The 22,618-nt window shown below is 43.3% G+C and overlaps 1 protein-coding gene across 1 annotated transcript; it reads right to left on the bottom strand.

Annotated features, from left to right (window-relative positions):
• Positions 1 to 10,308: 10,308 nt before the first annotated feature.
• LNP1 (leukemia NUP98 fusion partner 1) lies at positions 10,309 to 19,860 on the bottom strand. Its single transcript, XM_009477923.2, has 3 exons — positions 19,711 to 19,860; positions 12,603 to 12,848; positions 10,309 to 10,506 (listed from the first exon to the last, which is right to left on the bottom strand). Exons 1-3 carry the CDS (start codon positions 19,858 to 19,860, stop codon positions 10,309 to 10,311), a joined length of 594 nt encoding a protein of 197 aa, XP_009476198.1.
• Between the last annotated feature and the right edge of the window lie 2,758 nt (positions 19,861 to 22,618).

Genomic DNA, 22,618 nt, shown 5'->3' with positions numbered 1-22,618 from the left:
CAGGGCCACTTCCACAGCGCTGACTCCCACCTGGTCCCACCTCTCCACCAGCTTTCCCACAGCATCAAAATTTCCATCGGCTCATGAGTTAGCATATGTTGGCACAGACGCCTCATAAACATAGGCACGCTTGAACGTGGGTTTGAACTCACAGGGTGATGTTGGATGTAATGGGATCAAAGCAGCTTTATAGGAAAAGGCTGTGGCAGGGAAGCAGGGGAGTGACAGGGAGAAAGCTGTGTCGGGGCAAGGAAGTTGAGGGAAAGCAGAGAAATGCAGGGACAGCTTGAAAAATAAAAGTTTGTGGCCACGCAGGGGAGAGTGGTGAACAGAAACCCACAGTACGGCACACTTCTCCCGGGAGATGCAGAGGTACAAACATCTGATTGTCACCACGTGTCAGCATATGTATAATATCTCTCTATAAAATGTTATTTGGTACCTTGGTAAACAGGCACAATAAAAATGAAGTGACCAAGTAATTTAGCAAGCCAGTAATTGGTGTAAAAGGGAACAAGGGTGATTTCTGATCCTGGATCTCCTGATGAAGTTCCCAGCCAGAACATCCTCTTTCAATTGAAAAAGAAAGGAGAGAGGAAAAAAAAAAATCTCCTGTCAGCTTTGTTTTGACATTCCTGTGACTGACTTTGACTGTTTTAAGAAATTCAGTTGGTTTAACTCCTTTTTGTCTCTGAGCAAATTTATTTCTTTATTTGACAGAACATAGGAACTGATCCTGCCAACATGTCCATTTACGCTTCATTTCACAACCATGAGTAATCCCCCTGCAATTAGCATATTCATGTGTATTTGAAGAAACAAGTTCAACGTGGCTCTGTGTCTCCAGATTTCCTCTGAAATAATAGTGAGAGGCTGAGGACTGTAGCTCACATGAACTGTGCAACCAAGCGGAGCCGCTTCTTTTGTGGCCCGCTGCCAGACGCTCCCTGAGAGCAAAGCTGCCTGACAGGAGTGCGTCCCTGCCCTTCGCCGTCATGGCTTCGCAGCCCAGCAAAGCGGCACAAACCTCCCTGCATCGGCTGGACTCTGAACTGGACTGGCCAAAATGCTGGTGGATGTGCCGCTTGGCTCACTTCGCTATGGACTGCTGTAGAGCAGAGGTTGCTTTTGATGAACAGAGATGTTCTGAAATGTAATATAAAATACAGCTTATTTTCAGCTATCTTGCATGTGAAAAGTTCTTGCAATGTTTAATTTTTTCTGGGTGACATAGGAGAGCAGGAGGAATGGAGACTTTTTTGCTAGTTAAAGCTGTGTGAGATCTGGATTCGAAAAGCCAATCTGCCCACCTGACAAGTAAAGAAGAGTCATGAAATCATTCATGGAAACCTGCATAGACCTGCTAAATGTAACTTACTCTGGAAGGGAAATGTTCCTTTTTTTAAAAAAAAAATTGTTGTTAAAAGCAAAGGCTTTGATTAATCTTTCTACATTTACGTTTCTAGAATTGCATGTGCTGCTTATAAGAAAAAAATGCTATTGCTTTTTCTCACTGAGAAACTTCTGTCATCACATATAATCATTCTGTCAGAACGGGGCAAGAAATGTATTATCTTTCCTATAGTAAGGATTAGGGGAGAACTTCCCAAAAGCTTTCTTGTATTTAACATGGAAAATACGGAAAGTAAGACCGAGCACTGGAAGCAGCAGATCCCTTAGCGACGATAGGGACGTTTTGGCCTACAGGAGCAGCTCACCAGCTATAGGCAAATATGTGAGGACGGTTTCAGAGAAGCACGGGCAGACAACCCACCTTGGTTTCTGGATGCGGGGTAGAAGCTCGGCTGGGTGTACAGGAGGAGCAGCTCCCTGGGCAGGAGCTGGGTGAGCAGTCTCTGGTGTTGGTCGCCCGTTGACCCCAAGGAAAGCAGCAGCCATGAGGATCTCCATCCCTCCACAGGGGTTGCTGCTCGTCCCTTCCCTCCAGCCTGGGCATTCAGTGTGCATGTGGGTGGGGGCACCCAGGGCTACCCCAGCAGCTCTCCGACCAGCTGAAAGGGGGGAGTGTGGGCTCCATCCTGGAAATGGAGGGCAGAAGAAGAGGACAGGTTGGGAAATGCCTGCAGCGAGGCGCTGCCAACTAGTTATTCAGCAATATAGGATCTCCAGAGCTAGATCAAGGTCCTCTGCTGACCACGGGGTAAATACTGCAGTCCCTCACACCAGCCTAAACTCTGCCATGGGTTTCAGTGTCTATTGATTTCCTCCGTATCAACAAAAGTCATATATGAACAACACAGGGCAAAATTTGACCATCCGAGCCTGCACTCTTGGTTATGAGTTTGGTTTTTTTTTTTCCTGTTGTCTCCTACTGGCACTGCCATTACTCTTAATCTCAAACTCGTGCTTGCAGCCGACTACAGTGCGTGTTCTCACTCCGTATGGGCAGACTCCCTCTGCTGGAAAATCGCTATATATGTTGCCTAGCCACTTCATGACAGCAAGTGAAATAACTTGTAAACAATGTATTTTGTAGGAAAGGTGTAATTTTTTTTTACACTGTCCATAGAATTGTAAAAATATTTTTATCTTTTCCCTAAACACTGGTATGTTTCTATGACACACGCAGGCAGAAGGAGTTAGAAGCTAGTTTTTATTTTCAAAGTCAGACTCTGAACTGTATAAAAAGCTACAACACTTACAATAACCTTGTAATTCATTAATCCACCGAGAAAAGTTTTGTTTTCTTTCTTCTTCTGTAACTGGAATCAAGCCTTGAATATTTCCCCTCTGTAGTCCTAAAGGACCCTCTCTTCTTGTCTTCTTCATCATGGATGACAAGAGTCTGCCACTGACTTTACAGAAGTACCTGGACACGACATGTTGGACAGGTTGGTTTCTTTAGCAGCCACTTTTGAATACACTGTTAAAAGCAAATGGAAAAGAGTGCTAGCAAACAGGATTTTAATGCAGGAATTCCTATTATTTCCCAGGAATTTTGAGGTGTAGCTGATATAGTCCCTTAAGAAATTAAGATCCCTGGTCCCAAACATTTACTAAATCAATGATATTAAGGAAATGAGGATACTATTATTAGATGTAGTCCTGTTATCATCAGAATAACTTCAGCAGGATCCAGACCAGACACAACTTTATTTTTTTCCAGAAGAACGCGGTATCCAGCACTCTCTTTCTCTTTTTCCTTATTTGATACCAGACCAAAAAGTCTTGAGATAAGGTTTTGTGTTTGAAAGTACAACTAGCGTAGCAGTTACGCCTGCTTCTCTCACTTCACTCCACCAACATGTTTCAGATGCCACCTACAGAAACAACCTCAAAGAGAGAAGTACTTAGTCCTCGGTCCCTTTCCTGAGGTTATCAATATATGCACCAACCATACCGCATAATTTATCTCTATGGAGAGGAGTGAGCCAGACTCACTGAACTCTTAAACATTGGTTAGCTGGGAATTAGGAGAACTGTTTGCTCCTTTGCAGTGCCAGCCCTGGACGGCAGGCATTGAAAAACCCAGCTGCTTGCAGCTCCTTCAGAGCACTGGTGTTCCTGGTGTTCCCCTTTTCCGCAAATACTGTTATTTAAAGAATGACACACAGCGGCTGCAGCAGTGTGGCCCATCATCTTCATCTTTGGTCTTTCCACCACAGCAAATCTTTGTTAAAAACCATTAAAGATGATACTGAGGATTCTCCCACCTTCTAGGTAGCATCTGGTAACGCAGGATTACTGCAGCAGCTTCAACATGCAGGTGTATCTCTTTCAGTCACCAACATTCAAGGTTTAGTCAAGGTCTGGCGAATTTGGTATTTAAACCCCTTCCTCTCCTCTCTGCATTGCAAGGAACAGAAAATAAGGCCCTGGGAGTTTGTCGTGATACCTTTTTGTGGAAGCTGTGCATGCAGTGAAGTTCTGTGCTGCTGCCAGTCCCCAAGTCATCATGTGTCGTGGTTTAGCCCCAGCCAGCAACTAAGCACCACGCAGCCGCTCGCTCACTCCCCCTACCCCGGTGGGATGGGGGAGAGAATCGGAGCAGTAAGAGTGAGAAACACTCCTGGGTTGAGATAAGAACAGTTTAATAGATGAAATAAAGTAAAATAGTAATGATAATCATAACACCCGCCAACTGATACCCAGACAGTTCCAGAGCAGCGATCGCTGCTCCCCAGCCAACCCCCCCCAGTTTATATACTGAGCGTGACATCACATGGTATGGAATAGCCCTTTGGTCAGTTTGGATCAACTGTTCTGTCTGTGCCCCCTCCCAGTTTCTTGTGCACCTGGCAGAGCTGCAAAGTCCTTGACTAGCATAAGCTGTACTTAGCAACAACTAAAACATCAGTGTGTTATCAACATTCTTCTCCTACTAAATCCAAAACACAGCACTATGCCAGCTACTAGGAAGAAAATTAACTCTATCCCAGCCGAAACCAGGACAATGACAAATAACACATGGATCCAAATCTTCCTCCTTCAAGTGAAAGGAAATTTTTATCAGTCTTAAACGACCTCAACTCAGAATTGCTTTTGATTAGGTAATCAAATTGTAATGACTACCCTGAATGAGTGATAAACCTTGTGGTTGATGCCTGTTGACCATATAGTTGAGACCTGGATTACACTATGGTGGGACTAAATTTGTCCCATACAAAAGGCATTAAAGGAATGAAAAATCTGTTGTCTGAAGTAGCCTCATCTCCAGCTGTGGGTAAATGGAACTTGGCACAATGGAGAAGGAGTTCATGAAAATATTTTTTGCTTCCCAAATTCTGGGCTAATCTGTGATTGCCACTCCTGCACAGGTGAGAGCAACCCAAAGTTACTTTGTTCTCCCTGAGGACCTTTCATTGCTGCTGGGACCATCAGCGCAAAGGAATGCCCTAACCGTTCCTCTCTCCCAGCCATCAGGTTGTGCTAGCTGAAGGCTAACCTAAAATCACTCTAGCTACTTTCTGACAGCCAAAATTCTCCGTATGGGAGTCCTCAGGGATTAGACCTACTAGAATTAAAATGCATGTGAGAGACATTTAAGATGTATTTTGTGCATATAGGAAGAGCAGAATATCAACTGAGATCCATCGCATAAAGGTCCAGGAAGGGTTGCTTTCCAAAAGGCCAAAAGCTTAGCATCCACCTCATATAATGGGATATGGTTGCACGGAAGTCCAGGGGAACGGTGTCCATGAATCCTTCTGCTCAAGCTTTGGAGCAAAAAGAGAGCTCCTTTTTGATACTTCTGTATCAGGAATAGGACTAATTCACCAAGCCGAGGACTCTCTGTAAGGACGCCATCAGCTTTTTGATGAAAATTCACATATAACTGTCACAAGTTTTGGTGGGTCTTCTCAATACAGCAAAACTGTCAATCAGTTTAGAAATTGCATGAACTGCAGCATTTTGACAAATATATAAGAAGGACAAGAATGCATCAAATATGACAGCATATTAGTCTTTGATGCTCCTTGTATCACTTCTTTCTCCTATTTTCTGTCTGGCCTCAGAGACAAGACACAGCTGAGAGAAGTTATCTTTTTCCAAAGTGCAGTAGAGACTGGGCTAGGATTCAGAGGGATCCTCCTAATAGGGGGAATATCAGCTGTCAATCCAACCTAAAACAACACAGTAAATGAAAATCAACACCTTACAAGCAATGCTTTCTGTGATGAGTGGGTTTATTTTAGCATTTGTTCATACACAGTTACCTAAAGCTCTGATGCAACGACAGCAGGCAGGGCATTATCTATGAAGTTTGTTGGATTTCAAGCTCACTTCTCTCATTGAATGATCATATTTTGGCTGCAATATCCTTCTGGACATATTTCAAGACCTGCTTGTTTTGAATGGTTTTGGCAGATGGCTGTATAAACTCAAGGTCCCATGATTATGATTCATTTCTCTGTGAATAATTTTGGTTATCAGGTTTGACTATATCTCTGTGTGATTTTATACTATGCATATGTACACTGAATGCATTCAGAGCCAGGGCTGTGCTTACCCAAAAACTTTCTTTTGTGCTAAAGAACAAAAAGGTACAGATGAACATTTTCTTTTTTTTTTTTTTTAATTTAATATTAGGTTTCTTTTGTAATGGGTATTATATTCTTGTTCAGTTATACATCGTGGCTGTTTTGTTTTATTTACGCATTTGAGTATTTCCCATTTTTTTCCTAGAAAGGATTGTTGCAAGCCTGTACATAAATATAGCTATTGCTTCATTTTGCCTTTGTGGGGTCTGGCATTTTATCTACTAATACGTGATATGTTAACAAGTACCCCAAATTTAATCCATCCTCAAAATCATGCTGCAAGTAAACAATACCTCAGAAACACACAAGCATAAATATTTTACTTTGGGAATGCCCACCTAAAAGATGAGGTAACCACACTTGGCATTCTCAGCCCTCTCAGAAAACACTGGGGTATAACTGGATTTGCTCTTGAAATGCTTGTAAGTACCCATGCCCTAACTTCCCACAGGAGCATTTTCTAGTTAGCCTGAAGTTCTGGGAAGGATCCAAAGAAAGGAGCGTTTTACCAGAGCGTGGTATCCCACCCATGAGCCACAGCAAGTCTAAAATGTCCTTCACAGGCCTCTGAGTTATGTCAACTTTTGACAGCCAGCTCGCAGCAGGAATGTCAGCCTACTTCTGCCACCTGCCACTTCCCCTCTGTTGTAAAACTGTTTCAGGTTTTTGACATTACCTGTTAACGAGCATTTTGGAAAAGGTATTTTTTTGGTCCCTTTGTCTTTGCTTCCCACTAACTGATGTACTTCATGTCCAAGGTTTGGACTCTGATGCAACTTGTAGCCATCCCACTCCTGAAAAGAGCAGAAAAAGCAAACAGCATTTGCCTAGGAATGGGTGTGTGTGCAGAAAACACCCACAGCCAGCCCAGCTGCTCTGGGAATTGGGGATGGGAATCAAGGCAGTGACTATTTTCTATGTCAGTCACGACCGAACTAGTGACCTACTGTGAAAATGAAAACCCTCTGGAGTCTTTCTGACTGCTTGTATATCCCAATTCCACTTTCTGTGGAAATAGAAATATCAGTCGTTGCATTGCAATCAGATTCCTCTTCGGATGATTACCTTCCTCCCCAAATGCCCAATACATTATGGAATAATTGTTAATTTCTGTGGAGAATGATTTCACTCTATCATGCCAGTTTCAGTCTTTCTAAGTAATACTATTGTTTCACACTACATGGGACTAAACTGGAAAGGGGTGTTGGTCCAATCAGGCATGATACGAAGCAAGAGATAACACTTTTGAGTAAACATTTTTTAGTGATTTAAGGAGGACAGTGTTGAGGATATTATTTGAAAGCTTCTGTTTCCAGAGTCACACCACAGGGCTGACGGGTCAGCCCAGAAAGGACATAAACACTTACAGACTCTCCTGTTTGAGAGATGGGGTTCAATGGTAAGCACGGGAGCTGTTTGCAGGCAGACCTGCTAGTCTGCCTCGGTGGCCGTGAGGCTTGCCTGTGCTTTGATGGAGATGGTAAACAGCAAGATGGAGCCAGGCACACATGAGTTTTCTATTTTAGCTCTTTCTGATGTTTTCTTTTCCTCAGGTATGGTGTACAACCAGCACGTTAGTCTCCTGAATGCAAGCTTTTTGCAACTTCTGCTGAGATACAGCTGGACCTGTTGAGTTAACCTGGCTGGAAAACAGCAGGAGGAGGCTGATGCTCTGAAATCCAGGCAAAGCTGGTGCAGCCACAGCATTCAGCTCTCACGAGATGTGAGGGCAGGCTGCTACATGAAAGGATGTTATGTGAGAGGTTTTATCTGAGGAAATCAGGCATAGCTGGCCACACCCCTTTCTACCCAGGTCTATTGTAATACAGTCTTCAAATTAAGGCTATAAAAAGAAAGCCATCTGCATGGAAGTTTTGGCTGACAGAAGAACTTCATGAAAACCCAGTCGGGATTGGGGAGGACAGGAACTATGCGTAGGAAGAACATTTTTCAGTCAGATTTATTAGTTTAAGTTACCAGGCAAGAAGCAATTTACAAGCATCAGCAAGGGTTCAATTGCTTTCTTATATATCCCCCAAAGCCCTACTTAAAAAGAAAAACAATCCTTTAATGGAAATAAGCATTACAAGATTTTAAGTATGCCCTAAGCTTTTAAAAGGTTGAACATTCAAAATTAAGGCTCTAAAGTAAAATAATAAGATCTTTGTTAATTGCAGAAAATCACAGGAAGAATACCCAGCAGACTTTGACTTTTGCTCTTGACTTCATTAGTCTTCACTCTTCTCTAACTGTACTACCCAAAGCAGGCTTTCTCTATACTAGGCCTGGGGAAATTAATCCCAAAGAGGGCACTGTTTTTCTCTGCAGGGAAGACTTACACGTTGAAGAAGGGGGGCATGGGGGGGGGGGGGGGGTGGTGTGTGTATGGGTTTATCAGTGTGTGGAGGTGGATTTTGTCTGCATAGAAGCAAATCTTATAGTTGGTGAGATTTACACCTGAGCTGAGATCTTCAGCCAGAGGAAGCAGAGTTTTCCTAAGCCCTGCTTACCATAGACAGAGCCGGTTCCCATTGCCTTGGTTTGGCCCTAGTTCTAGAAAAGAGAAAAAGTGAAATGGGTTGCAATCCATCACCTGTGGCAAAGTCCTTGAAGAGATTATACAGAAGTGTGAGAGGCAGAACATCTCTGTTTTTACTGGAGAACTTTCAGCAAGGCTCAAATTTTGATGGGGCAAAACTAGAGATGTAGCAAAAGATGTTGGTAGCTATGAGTCGGGGCTATACACTAGTAGATGGAGAGGGGGAAGGCCACAAAAGAGACAAAATGATGAAGTTAAAGTTGAGAGAAAGAACTAGTTGTGTGACTGGGGAAACAGGACTGGGGACATGGGAGAGGACCGGGGGGTGCCAGAGAAACAAGAGTCATATTGCCAGTGACAGTGAGGGAAAGCAGAGAGAATTGAGACAGCAGGAAGGTGTAGAAGAGAACGTGGGGGCTTCTTTTCTATTACTCCTGTAAATTTGGTGTTGAGAGAATGTAAAAGGAAAAAGATACCTGTTTCCAAGCCAAATCTAAGTGAATGTCAGGGCCAGGAAGCAGGTGGTAGTTTATGTGTACTTTTTCCTTCCCAAACCTACCAATAAGCCCATTTTCAATTAAAAGAGAAACATAAGCATGGACAAGCTGGAGAGGTGGGCCTGTGTGAACCTCATGAGGTTCAACAAGGCCAAGTGCAAGGTCCTGCACCTGGGACAGGGCAACCCCCGATATCAATACAGGCTGGGGGATGAAGGGATTGAGAGCAGCCCTGCCAAGAAGGACTTGGGGGTACTGGTAGATGAAAAGCTGGACATGAGCCGGCAATGTGCGCTTGCAGCCCAGAAAGCCAACCATATCCTGGGCTGCATCAAAAGCAGTGTGGCCAGCAGGTCGAGGGAGGTGATTCTGCCCCTCTACTCTGCTCTGGTGAGACCTCCCCTGGAGTACTGCATCCAGCTCTGGAGACCTCAGCACAAGGAGGACATGGACCTGTTGGAGCGGGTCCAGAGGAGGGCCACAAAAATGATCTGAGGGCTGGAGCACCTTTCCTACAAGGACAGGCTGAGAGAGTTGAGGTTGTTCAGCCTGGAGAGGAGAAGGCTGCAAGGAGACCTTATTGCGGCCTTCCAGTACTTAAAGGGGGCCTACAGGAAAGGTGGGGATAATCTTTTTAGCAAGGCCTGTTGTGACAGGACAAGGAATAATGGATTTAAACTAAAGAAGAATAGATTCAGACTAGACATAAGAAAGAAATTTTTTACAATGAGGGTGGACCAGGTTGCCCAGAGAGGTAGTGGAGGCCCCATCCCTGGCAACATTCAAGGTCAGGTTGGACGGGGCTCTGAGCAACCTGGTCTAGTTAAAGCTGTCCCTGCCCACTGCAGGGGGGTTGGGCTAGATGACCTCTAAAGGTCCCTTCCAACCCAAAGCATTCTATGATTCTATGATTCTATAAGAGTGTGGATGACTTTGCACAGCTCTGTAATAAATATATGTTCTCCTCTTAAATGAACACATCCACTGCTGCCCTGCTGCAATGCTAAATCTGCCGAAACCCTCTTACAGTGGTTCATTGCTAACTTGGATCTTGGTCCAGACACACTCCTCCTACGACAAGGGTCACACTCCTAACGGAAAAAGTATGGGCAGGAAGGTAGTAACATGGTGGCAATGATGCAGCTGAATTTTACTTTTATTTTACAGGTCAGGATTTATTCTAGCTAACAGGCCTCTTTAGCCAAAACAAAACAAAAACGCTCCCTCTGCTCTTCAGGGAGGGTGTTGAAATTCATTATCCCAATGCATTCTAGCTGCCTGTGCATAAATATCTTTTCTCAATGCTTGCTTGTGATGGAAACTGTTTGTTGTATTTTGCAGGTACAGCTTCTGAACCTTCATCTTCTTTCTGCTCTCTCCTTGGCTCTGATTTCTCTCCCATTCTCTTGTGAGACTTGCTTTTTCTCAAATGCAATCTCTCTCTTCTCTCCTTCATGCCTTCAGGTTGCTAAAAGGCAGGAGAAAAATGGCAGGGAATTAAAAGCGACTCCCACATGAACAACAAAATCTCATTATTTTATTTCACTAGTAATGTATAATAAAATATTCCAGCCACCTACCTCAGCAAGATCAGCTTTAACATGATAGGCTCAAATTCAAGGCCCCAGCCAGTCATCCTAAAACTCAGCAAGAGCTAACATGCTTTTCATTATTCTCTATGTGTGGTAGCAGGGTCACCTGTCTGGAGGGCTTGAGGGGGAGAAGAGAAAGGAGGGGAGAAGGGAGAGACTCTCAGATTTCAGCCCAGGCTCCATGTTTTTGCCCTTTCACATGATTCATCTTTGTGTGCCTGGAGGCTGTTCAGTGCTAGCTGCAAACACCTCACTGAAAACAAGTGCTGAATATCATGAAGTGTCCTCAAAGACACTGTTATAAGAGAAAAGCAATATGCAGAGAAGGAGATGAAATGGGACTGCCTTTCCCCCACTTTCTTTTTCTTTTAACCTGTGTAGTCATGTAAAGAGTGGTTTGAATTTCACCCACAGAGCTCTGAATGCAAAAAACCCACTCCATTTGGAGCTACAAGTTTAAGCCCACTCCCAAATTTTCTTTCAGATCTGCAACACTTATCACTCAGTTCTTTGAGGTTCTTAAGTCCTTCACATCTCCCAAACCTCAGTGGTGACTGAGGGAATGACAACTCTTTGGTCTACTTGAAAGGCAGATTGAAATACAGCCCAGCACACCTCACTGTGTACTACAGAAGGGTACCAGAATCCATGCTTTTAACAGGAACCAAAGCCATATTTAGTGCATTATGCTCACTATACCTATTGTACAATTATTACACACTCACAGACTTTCTAGCTGTAGGCACTTTTGAGAAATGATAAATGATAAACCAGATAACCACTGGTGAGGGTTGGCAAATGAGGCAATGTGAAGTTCCAAATTAAATAAATTTTGAGTACTTCCTAAAGGGGAAAAAGAAGATTAGAGAATGCACTTAAAATCTTAACAATTGCGTAACAGAGTTGTCATCACCATAATTCTGCATATTCTTAGAGGACTGGGCATGCAAGGACTATAATTGTGGGACTGTTCATGTAATGATGCTGCTTATTGAAGAGATTTTTTTTCTCTCTTGTTGCTGCATAGAAGGTCTGCAAAGAGAGCTGAAAATTACTTCTCCATACAAAACTGTTAGTGTCAACAAACTGAAAAAAAATGATACTTCCCTCTGTTTTTATTTGGTGCTAATGTCAAGCATTATTCAAGCACAGCTTTTTCAGTAGTGTGACTGAATTTGATAGTGTTCTTCTGATACTTAAAAATGAGTTAGGGTTTATTACCCTTCCTTCCATTGTATAATACACCACATAGTATGCATCATAATAATAAAAATGTGTTAAATTGTCATAGACAAAAGGTGGTTATTGGCTACCTCATCAACACAAACCATACAGAAAATGCTCATGCCTCAGGACAGAATGAGGGGGAGAAGAGAAGGATGAAATGGGGGGAGAATCCCCTGCTGGCTGCATGTCCTTACAGTGAAAATACCTTCAGCCACTTATAGCAATGCCTGCTGCTGCAGCTGTGTGGTGACATTGAAGAAAGCAGACATATGGAGTCCCAAGGGGTAAAGGAGAAGCCTCTCAAACACCACGATGTCTGGCAATCTTGCAGATTACACCGTATACAGTTAAACCAGGCCATCAGCAATGAGAAAGAGAGCTGGGTCTTAACGGCAAAAGCAAAGCAAACCTGGTTTTATATTGTCACATTTTGTTGGCACAGCCGTAGAAATCTCTGAAAACATTGCCACAGCCAGTTTGGTGTCTCATTTTGAAGATACACTTTTTTTTAAATAACTCTAGATGGTAACACTACATCAAGAATGCTCATACTAACAATACTGCCACTTTAACCTTGTTTGCACTACTGTAAGGACCACATCATTTGTGAAATTCTAATTCAAGTTTATTTCTGCTCTTCCCCCTGCAAAAACACAGCAATTACACCAGGGATAAAGCTGGCCTGCTTGCTGGTTTGGGTTTTTTTCCTGAAGTGATCTTAAAGCTGCTATTGGTTGTTACCTACCAAAGAAACTGAGCGTTTGCTTTTGAGATGCAATTGCTTTTCAAAGGACTCTGCAAATTCCTGGATGGAATTTGATCTTGTCTCTGGGCATGAGCTGTCTTCTGAAGGTGTTCTGCTTGCTTTCCTGTGGCAGTGGCATTTGACATCTTGGTCTTCTTGAAATTCTTTGGAGCCCTTTAGATGCCCTGAAGATGACCCTTTGGTAGAGGCATGAAGTCGTGTTGTATGGAGGGAGGAAAGCCTGGCCTGCAAAATAAGAGGTCTGCTGAGTATTGAATATTAAAGCAGAGCACACGAGGCAGATTCCCTCTGCTACAGAGCGCTCTCCCAACAATGGTGCATAATGAAGGACCTTGCCCAGACTCCTGCACCTCTCCTTTTATGTGCAGGAGAATCACACTGCCAAGAGCTTGCTTTCCAGAGGCAGTAGCAGAATTTGCTTTTATTCCTGTTTTTGAGTATATAAGCTTTGGCACCCAAATAAGCATTTCAAATGTAAAGTCTGCTGGGTTCTCCTAGTGCCCACTGACACTAAAAGAAACTGGGACCCTTCATAACCTCAAAAACTCAGGCCTCACATCTGGTGGCAAGTTCTAGGCAGGACTCTCATAAAGCAAAGACACAGCCTTTTGTGGCCAGATGAGCCAGATACAGGGCTTGACCCACAGGTGCTCCAGCTCTTATCAGATGTTTAGCTAAGTATAACAGGGACCATTTCCAGCCCAGTTGTGTCAAATCTGCAGCATGGCCTACATGCAGACAAGATGCTCTATTGTCCAGGTCTGAATTTTCTGCTTTGTCCTGAACTGATGAGGGAGCACTTTCAGGGCATTGAGGGACACATTGCTACCACAGAAATGGTAGGAAACAGGCTTCCTACAATTACGTTTGTAGGGCTAAAGTGGGGAGGGAGTAGATAGCTCTTTAGTTTCCATGTGGTTCAATTTTCCCAGGCCTGACATGCAGATAAAAGCTATTGACCTGCATCAGCTGTGTTTAATTGAAAGTCTGTAAAGGGGATTAAACTCATACAGAACTGCTGTGTCCTGTGGAGTCATGTATTGGTGGTTTTAGAAGTAGACAGACCTGTGGAAGAGATGGGTGAGAAGGCCACTACACAGAGCCAGGCATGCCCCAAACCCTGCCAGCTGCTGATGCTTTTTCAGGGTCAGGGGCTGAACGCTGGTAAGATGCAGGTGGTGAGAGCTGTGAGAGAGAGAAGGGAAGTGCAAAAAATGAGACCCCTCAGGTGTCAGGTTATGGCACTCCAGGCACCCAGCTGCTGCATACACGTTTGAATGTGTATATGTTTTTTATAAGCCTGATGCTAAGCCTTCAGCTACTGAGTAACCCTAAGAAGCTCTGCTGGCTTCAAGGGAGCTGTGATTGTTTATAACTACTGAAGGTCTATCCCACAGACCCTGAAATGCTTTCTAAGAAAATCCAGGAGAAAACCCTACACTCAGGGTAGGGTTTGTTGGGGTTTTTTTGTTTTGTTTTTTTAACAAACAACAGTGGAAAGGTAAACCAGCTTGGTATAGTGGCCACATGAATCTACAGACCTTGGACTGCAAGGGACCTGAAACATCTCCTGTATACGTTTGCATTTACTCTGGCCCAGGCGCTATTATAAATGTATCAGCACAACAGGGACTTGTGCAGCCTTTCTCTGAATAGTGAGACTGTGCATCTATATGGTTGCAACTATATCACATTAGACAGGCTTGATGAGACGCGCTCAATCACCAGTAAATCTACACCTGACAGCGCTATGCATCCTCCAGCAAAATGCTGCAGATCCATATAGGTAGATTTGCCTCCCTCATTACTCGTTGCCACATGCAGCTGTTGGTGGTAACTGAGGATATATTTTCTTGGGGCTATATATCCTGCTATTTACGAATCTACACTTCACATTTTCACAGGTATCTGCAACTCTTGGTTCTTTTACATAAGTCTTATACCTGACAGAAGCACCTAATACCAAAGGGTTTTCAGATCATACGCTACTGGTTCAGTTTCATTTCCAGTCATAAGCTTACTTCAGTAACTAGTATTATGGACTGCCTCTGAGAGCAGTGGTAATGATTTCTGCCATCCTATTTTTACTTTAGTTTCAAACCAATCAATACAGCTGTAATTTGTGTAAGGTCATATTGTATTGTTATTTTTAAAAGCATCAAAGCAATCACATTGAGCTTGAGGGACATGGGTATGTATGCCATGTCAAGCACAAGAAGCTAAATGTCTTCTATGTCATTTTAATGGCATCAACATGTATTGTTTCCTGGAAATAAAAATTGTCTCACACTAAAAATCACTAGTGTTTGTTCTTAGATGTTTTGGGGAAAAAAAAAACCACACAGGAGGACAGCTGAAACGGAGGATGGTATTCTATCAATCCTGTTTTGCAATGTTTGTAAATGTTTTATTTTACTAAGATGTTGCTTTTAATTTCCCCATCACAGATGGAATTATAGTTAAGCCCTTAACAAAAAGACTGCGGTTCACAAACTGACATGGTGCCAATGGTCCAGAAAAGGGACAGGCCTTACTCTGAAATGTGTATCTGCCTCAGTGGACTAAGGGTAAAGCTACACATACATACTTATGTCATCATATTACTGTGACTGTACCTCCTGTCACAGTGCCTTTGCATGATACAGACCACCATAACTAGAAGGATAGCATGCTCATGCACGTTAGCATGTTGCTGGCTCATGAACACAACCCTACAGAGGACAGGAGCCTTAACACAATTGTTTAAGCATGAACATTTTGTGGCTTATAACTTGTACAGGACATTAATCTTCTTTTATTTAAGACCGACTCTGTGGAGAACTGAAAGAGTCATAAAATGAAGCTCGGCAGTGAAGCAGATCTGGCACTGACTTTAGATAATATCCATGTGGCTTTCTTCCTGTTTCTTAGATTTAATACATGCATTTAATACACATGTTTGGTGCCAAATTGATTGCTTGGAAACAGTGTAAATAAGAATGGCTGAAGACTGCTTTAATTTATACTTCCCCTCCTGAAGTCTCAGCAGCTGCTGGCAACAGAGATTGCCTCTGTATCTGCACACTCTGGTGTCCACCCACTGCTGCTGTCGACCTTTGCCAGAGGTTTCTGGGCACAGCTCCAGTATCTGCTCCTCTCCTTGCCCCAGCAGCTGCCTCGTGCCTACATCCGGTGCCTCTCTAGTGAAATCTCCTTGGTCTCTGGCTCCTAGGATCTGACCTTGAGTACTTGTTAAACTAGAGAAGTGGGGAAGAGGTGAAACAAGGGAAAAGGCCTGGGAGGGAAGAATGCTAAATGCTCCCCTGTATCAAGATGGGGAATTTTTGCCAGTGCTGGGAAAGCCAGAAGTGTGAGCATGTTCTCAGGGGTTGGTTCTCACTCCCTTTAGTGCTCCCTTTTTCTGCTTGAGCCTTTGGGTAAAGGCCAGTCATGCTCAGTGTATCTATTTACACAACAGCTAATCTTTTGCTAATTGCCCATCTAAAACACACAGAAAGTACAGAAACAAAAATACTTCACGAGTTTGATGTCAATATAATATGTCTATTCTCTTTCTCAATTTCTGTTGGAGACAAGATGATTGCTTCCATCTTTTGGGCTTGATCCGAGGGCTTGCACAGCTGTCAGTAAGAAAATTAATCTTCAGTGTGTCAGCACTGAATGAGTGTTCATTGTTTGCTGAAGTTTACACAATGATCCCAGCACTTCAGGGATATTTTGGAACATCTGACATTCAGATGCTGTCCCACAGCTTCCTTTCCTTCCGAGAAGGTTATAGCCAAGCATATATTCCTTAAAAAAGTTTTGGCCTAGGCTCCAACTGATCTGTAGTAACAATAATGTGGTAGATGTTCAGTCTGACTTTAGTTTAAATTAGATGTTAGTAACTTCAACAGCAGTCAGTTGTTCTGCTCCTACTCTCAGCTGTTTCTTATCAGATTTTCCCCTGTCAGCAGCACTGTCTACTTCAAGGTGGATACATTTATAGGATTGTAAAACTCTTATCAGTCTTCCTTTGCCTCCTATCTTTTCCCCACAAGGAAATGTCTGGGAGGTAAGAAACTGCCCTGAACCAAAATGATGGAGGATAACTAGAATGTGTCAAGGAAAGTCATAGCTGGAGCCTTCAAACACGATATTACAGGTAATGTGTCTAAAGTTTGCCAGGGGAACAAGTTAACTAAAGAAGATGAAAACAGATGACTTAGTTCTCCCCAGGCAGTTTTCACATTCAGTGTTGGCCCACAGCAATGTACATATACAACTCTGACACTTTTCAGAGGAGTGGAGTTGCAAGTTTTAGCCTGTCCTGCCAGTGACCCAGTGAAGGATGAATATAATTTTGTGTTCCCCTCTGCAAAATGGGAATGACAATAGCAAAAGCATTTTGTGAAGCTCATCTCAGTAATGTCTGTGAGGTATACTAAGATATTGGGGAAAAAAAAATGAAAATTGTTGTTAGTTTGGGAGTTGTTCTACAAAGCTTTATCCATATTTTGGGGGGCTTTACCATGATAGGATGCCACAGGAGTTTACCACTGTGTTTAAGGTGAGAGCTGTGGCTTGAATTTCTTTCTACAGCACGGGAAAAACTACAAAGACCAACATACCTACTTGGAGCTGAAAGCAATTTCCAGCGTTATGCAAAACCGCCTTTTGTGCTATACTGCTAGCATTTTGCTATGTAATACCAAACACTCCTGGTGCAGACACAGTTCATGTGGGCAGGATTGCACTGTTGCTGATGCACCATATACCAGCCCTGGAAATGAGAAAAAGCATGCTCGCAGTGCTGTTTTGGCTGTACCATTGTATCTGCACAAGGAACTTTTGCCAGCAGCTGTGCCAGTCAGAAGCTGCTGACTTGATTTGCACCAGGACAGCGGTGTTATCTCCATTTACAATGTTGACACAGAAGAAAGGGTACACTGTGATCTGCTGTGGAGGTATTAACTTACAGAAGAGACGCAGTCCGATCTCAGTTATTAATCCTCCTGTTTGATAGCAGCGTTCTGATAAAATGAAGACAATATTTAACACTGATAAGTGTTTTGAACCTTACCGTAGTTATCATTTGTAATAATGAATCTTACAGTAGTTATCATTTATAATAACTGTGTAAAAACCATATCCAGGTGCAGTAGCAAGTTGTTGCTCTCAACAAGGAGATGCTCTTTCTGGAGGTATTTCTAAGGAATTATTAGTGCCCATTTGTTTAACTTCTAGATTTGGTTTAAGACAACATGTTTTAGTGCTCTTCACTACCAACTAGTCAGAGATTTCCAAATAAAAAAGTTTCATCTCAAAATTTATTGCCAAATCGTAAAATCCCCAAACAAATCTTCCCTTCTCATTCCTCCAGCCAATTTCTGTCACTGAGAAATAAAGCAGGAAAGTTATATATCTTGTATAATATTACTGGAGCAAGACAAATTTGTGTGGAGCATCAATGTAAAGGCCAGACATAATTAAGTGTACAGGATAACTTTAGCTTGTTGAACAGTAATGTCGAAAGTCACAGTCTTCTCTTTCTGTCAGCTAACTTAATCCAAGTTCTAGGTGTTGATTCAGGGATGCAGCTATAGCAAAGTATTTGAATAGCTATTGGCTAAGTATTTATATAGCTTTTGAACAAACTGAATGTCAGAACATGCTTCAAATGAACTGTATGTGTACACACACAAATATACACACAAATGTACACAAAGATGTGTTCAACAGCTTGCTGAATAGACAGTGATTTAAAGTATATTCTTACACTGTAGTTTGTATTGGGGCCTAAAGAAATCACATATGCATAGACAAAATTAAAATGCAGTGAAATTAATTTAAAAAATTAATAAATATTTTGCTTTCAGGCATTCTGATGGAATCCATCAGCACAGCTCTAGCTCAGAATCCGTCTTGCAATCTGTGACTAGGGTGAAATTTAACTGTAAATAACAAATGTGGCTGATCAGTTCAAAACTAATGAACGAAGCTCATTAGCTCTCCAAGCCGTCCATGACTTCACAGAGGGGACAGGTGGTTTTGGTCCATTTTGGTTTTCTTAGTCAAGTTTTTGGAAAATGAAAAATCCCACAGCTTAGAACGTGGCAGTTCCAGTGAAGGAGAACTTGCAAGGTGAAAATACAGCAGGGCAGAAAAAAAAGTCTGGAAAAGATTAGCTGTTTCTCCCCCGTAGAATAGCATTTGCTTTGCTGCAGCCATAATGATCTAAGGATATAGGTGAAAAGTGGTTTGTGAGGAAACATAGTATCTTTGGTAAGCTGGTTGATGTAGCTGGGAAAAAAGAGACAGGTTTGGACCACCTAAACGTTTTTTCAGTGCTGAAATAAAATCAACAGCCTTCAAGTCAAGAGCAGACTGGGAACAGCTGCTTTCAGTTTAACTTCATTTTGATAATTGGTTAGATAGTTATGAGCTGCCCTAAAAAAATGCCTCTGTGTGTGAACCCTGCCCCTTTCCCAACTATTTTGTTGCTTTAAGAATAAAGAATGTGCTTCTCCCTTAAAATCTTACTTCGCAGTATAACATTATGTGTTGCATCCTTATTTTCAGAGTCAGATGTTTCAAACAAGGAAGGACCGCATCTTCTAGCTGAAATTAGAAGTTACACCTGCAAACAGCTAAATCCCAGGGACTAAAGCATACAACTTCCTGGAGATGGTATAGTTGCAGAATTAGGTCCAAATTCTGTGAACACATACAGGCTTATGTAGTTTTACACATGAGAACAGACTCGTTGAAGCCAATGTTTGTATGCCAGTTTCCAAAATGTTTTGATCTCTGCCAGATCATGCTTAGCAGACAGAACAACATAGTCAGGCAGTTATTATACCCTTCTCCTTACATTTTTGGTCCTAACTTGGAGTTTGCCAGTTTTCTTATATGCCAAAGGCACCAGAGGCTTGACTCTGGCAGGCAGCTAACTTCAAAAAGCAACTAGCTGCTGCCAGTAGGAGATGGATTTACTCAGCAAGGTGTACCATACTCATCCTCACAGATCTCTAGGGCCATGCCCCTGGGATTTATACATAAACCACGCACACGCACACGCACAGAGAAAACTGCACACAGCTCTTACCGGAAGGGAGGCTCTCCTTTCACTAAAGGGTCGTGTCTGACGTTTCTTGTGGCCTCTACCCTCCTTCTCATTCTCATCGATCAAGTTGTGGCCCCAGAAGCTGCTCATCCATTTTGCAAAGGAAATATCATCATCCTCTTCATATTCCATGTACAGATACTCCAAACTTGGGGGAGTCTCCCAACCAGACACGGAAAAGCAAGGTCAACTGCCACCACCAAGCCAAGAGCCTCACACTGTTCTGCCAACAAGAGGAAGAGGAGACGCAGTTTCAACCACTCTTTCTGCTCTCCATCCCCCCCAAACCCGTCCCACTGCAGCCCTAGGCACTCTCTAAACATAAAGTCAATCCTTTCTCATCTCTTTTCAACAAGGTTTCTTTTAACCTTTCCATTATGGCGATGTCCAATATGACACTGCCACAGGGGGCTGGTGGGAAGGGAAATGTGTTGGCTACTCCCTGTGTGTTGCCATTGAGTGCCCCAGCTGTCAATACCAATGGAGAATTGCCCACAGCTACATGCCTGGGAGGTGCGTACACGAACCCAAAGTAGGCTTGTGATTTATGAGAAGCAGAATTGACATATTGACGGTGGTCAGAAGCTGGCACAGCTGCTTGCAGAGGCCTAACTGGGAGGGAGGACAAATGGCCCGCTCTTCCCATACTCCCCTCCCTCTGGAATTCTGTTGTCTCTGCTCTTCCTTCGGTATTCAGGAAATGTGGTCTGTCTAGGTAGAAGAAAGACCCGCCCTGAAGAAACTGCTTGTTCATTTTTTGGTAATGACAGCCAGCATGAACTTGCATCGGCTGCTTTTCACCAGAGTCATTTCATCTGCTGTATCAGGGTTAGGGGAGGCCCTGCCTCACTTGACAGCACACAGAATAAAAATGGGTCTGATTCCTCCTCACCAGCCCCGGGTGTAGGCCATATAAGCCCTGTTTATACCGCAAAACAGAACAGGGGTGGGGGCTGTTTTCTGGCTCTGAGACCAAGTGGCTAGACTGGTCACATCTACCCTACATGGCACTTGTGCTGTGGGTCTCCCCGTGGCTGTATGTAACGCATACAGTGGCTGTAACACTTTGTTGTAATTTTTTGCGTGTTTTTTATGTCAAAATATCTGATATAACGGGAAAACTCTGTTGTGGCCCATAAAACTGTTGTTTGTGTAGTATGAAACTGCAAGATGTGTTACACACCTTGGGACATGGCAGAAGGACACGGAGGAGTGCTATGAGGCTGTAGAGCCTGTGGGGATAGTGTTGGAACAGGAGGAAGAGACCTAAATCTATGTTCCTATTGGAAGCAGTCCTTGGTGTGTGCTAGGTAGCTCGAGGTTCTCCTGGTGCCTAGGCATTGCTGTGGAGATGCTAGTTGGCCTGGGCCAGAACTATGCCAAAGGCTTGCTGGCAATTCAGCATTATGGAGAATTGTCCAGCATTAAACCTTGCTCCTTGTCCTCAGTCTATTTAGCAATACAGATGTAGTAACAAAACTCCAGTTTCATCCATGTGGGTGTAGGCGTGAGGTTTAAGTACAATACTCTGATGTAGGACTCTTCATTCTGAATAATAGGCGTGAAGGGACTAATTGGCCATGGATGCCTGCATGCTGGAGTTTTACCTCCTCCTGGGCAGATGGGACCGTAATTAGCACAAGGACCTGGAGTACATGGGTGTGCAGACGGCATATCCTCTGATGTTGCGTATCAGAGCTTGGAGACACAACCAAACCCGCAGCAGGCTGCTTTCTTGGCAGAGGCACAGATGGACAGGAGCGAGAGGAATACCTGCAAAACAGTACAGTAAAAAGATGCCTGAAGCAATAAAAATGGTGTGTAGGCTGATTCTCCAGGTGGGGAAGAACACTCCTGGCCATATTCTGACAGCCTAAATTTGACTTATGTCCTTGAAGCTACCCATCTGTGCAGGCAAGGTACATCTGAAGGTCTGTGCTAGCTCATAGGAAGCATCACGTGGGTGGAATTTAGGCTGCCCCAGGAGGAAACTATTGGCCTGTTGACACGTATTTTCTATTGTATGGTTCAAGTTTCTTCTTTTCTGATATGTGAGACAGAACTGCAGCCTGCTGTGTGGAGTACGAAATGCTTCTGCCATGCTGAGACAGGTGACAGAGAAAAGCGGGAGAGGGGCTGTCCCACAGCTTTGGCAAAATATGCTTATGTAAATAGCAATAATCCATAAATTAAGGGAGACACAGCTCAAGCTGTTTACTACCAGGCACCAAGATATATTGACTCATGGTCCAGCAGGGCAAATGTTAGATGGGCTCCTGAGGTATTTCCTTCGCCATTCTCCATCTTACTGTTGTTTTTATTTTCCATCCTTTTTTTCTTCAGTGCAATATGTGTCTTCACACGTATTCCTTCCATTTCCCTCCCTCCAATGAAATTTCTAGGTGTGAGATGACTAGTGTTATCCGAGTATGGAAAAGTACCAAAGACGACTCATCTTCATGCTCAGCCGAGTGCTCCAGGGAGATAAGTGGAGACAGACACATAAACTTCCTCCGCCGACAGGTAAGGATGCTAAGTAGCCATAGACACACATATGTGTAATGCACGTGTATATGCAACATATATAACATCCCAGTATTGCAGATTAAATTATTTTTACGGCAGATCCAATTAATAACTAAAAAAAAGAGAAAACCGGCATTTGTAACAAGAATCGTTTTGCTCCAAAATGTCCCAGTACAAAGTCCTAGAAACTTCGCAGCAGTCCGAGACGTTAGCAGTCCAGAAACTCCTTCTGCACAAAATTAATCCGGACTTAAAGGTACGCTCGGAACTCCCTGAGCCCCCGAGTGAGGCCGCGCCTGGCGCACCCCGCCGCCCCGGGGCACCCTGACGGCGGGGGGTGGGGTGGGTGCTGCGGTAACACCGC

This window comes from Pelecanus crispus, chromosome 1 (assembly GCF_030463565.1).
Source record: "Pelecanus crispus isolate bPelCri1 chromosome 1, bPelCri1.pri, whole genome shotgun sequence".
NCBI classification, from domain to species: domain Eukaryota; kingdom Metazoa; phylum Chordata; class Aves; order Pelecaniformes; family Pelecanidae; genus Pelecanus; species Pelecanus crispus.
Note: the sequence above shows the minus strand (reverse complement) of the source record. Positions and strands in the feature narration are given on the sequence as shown.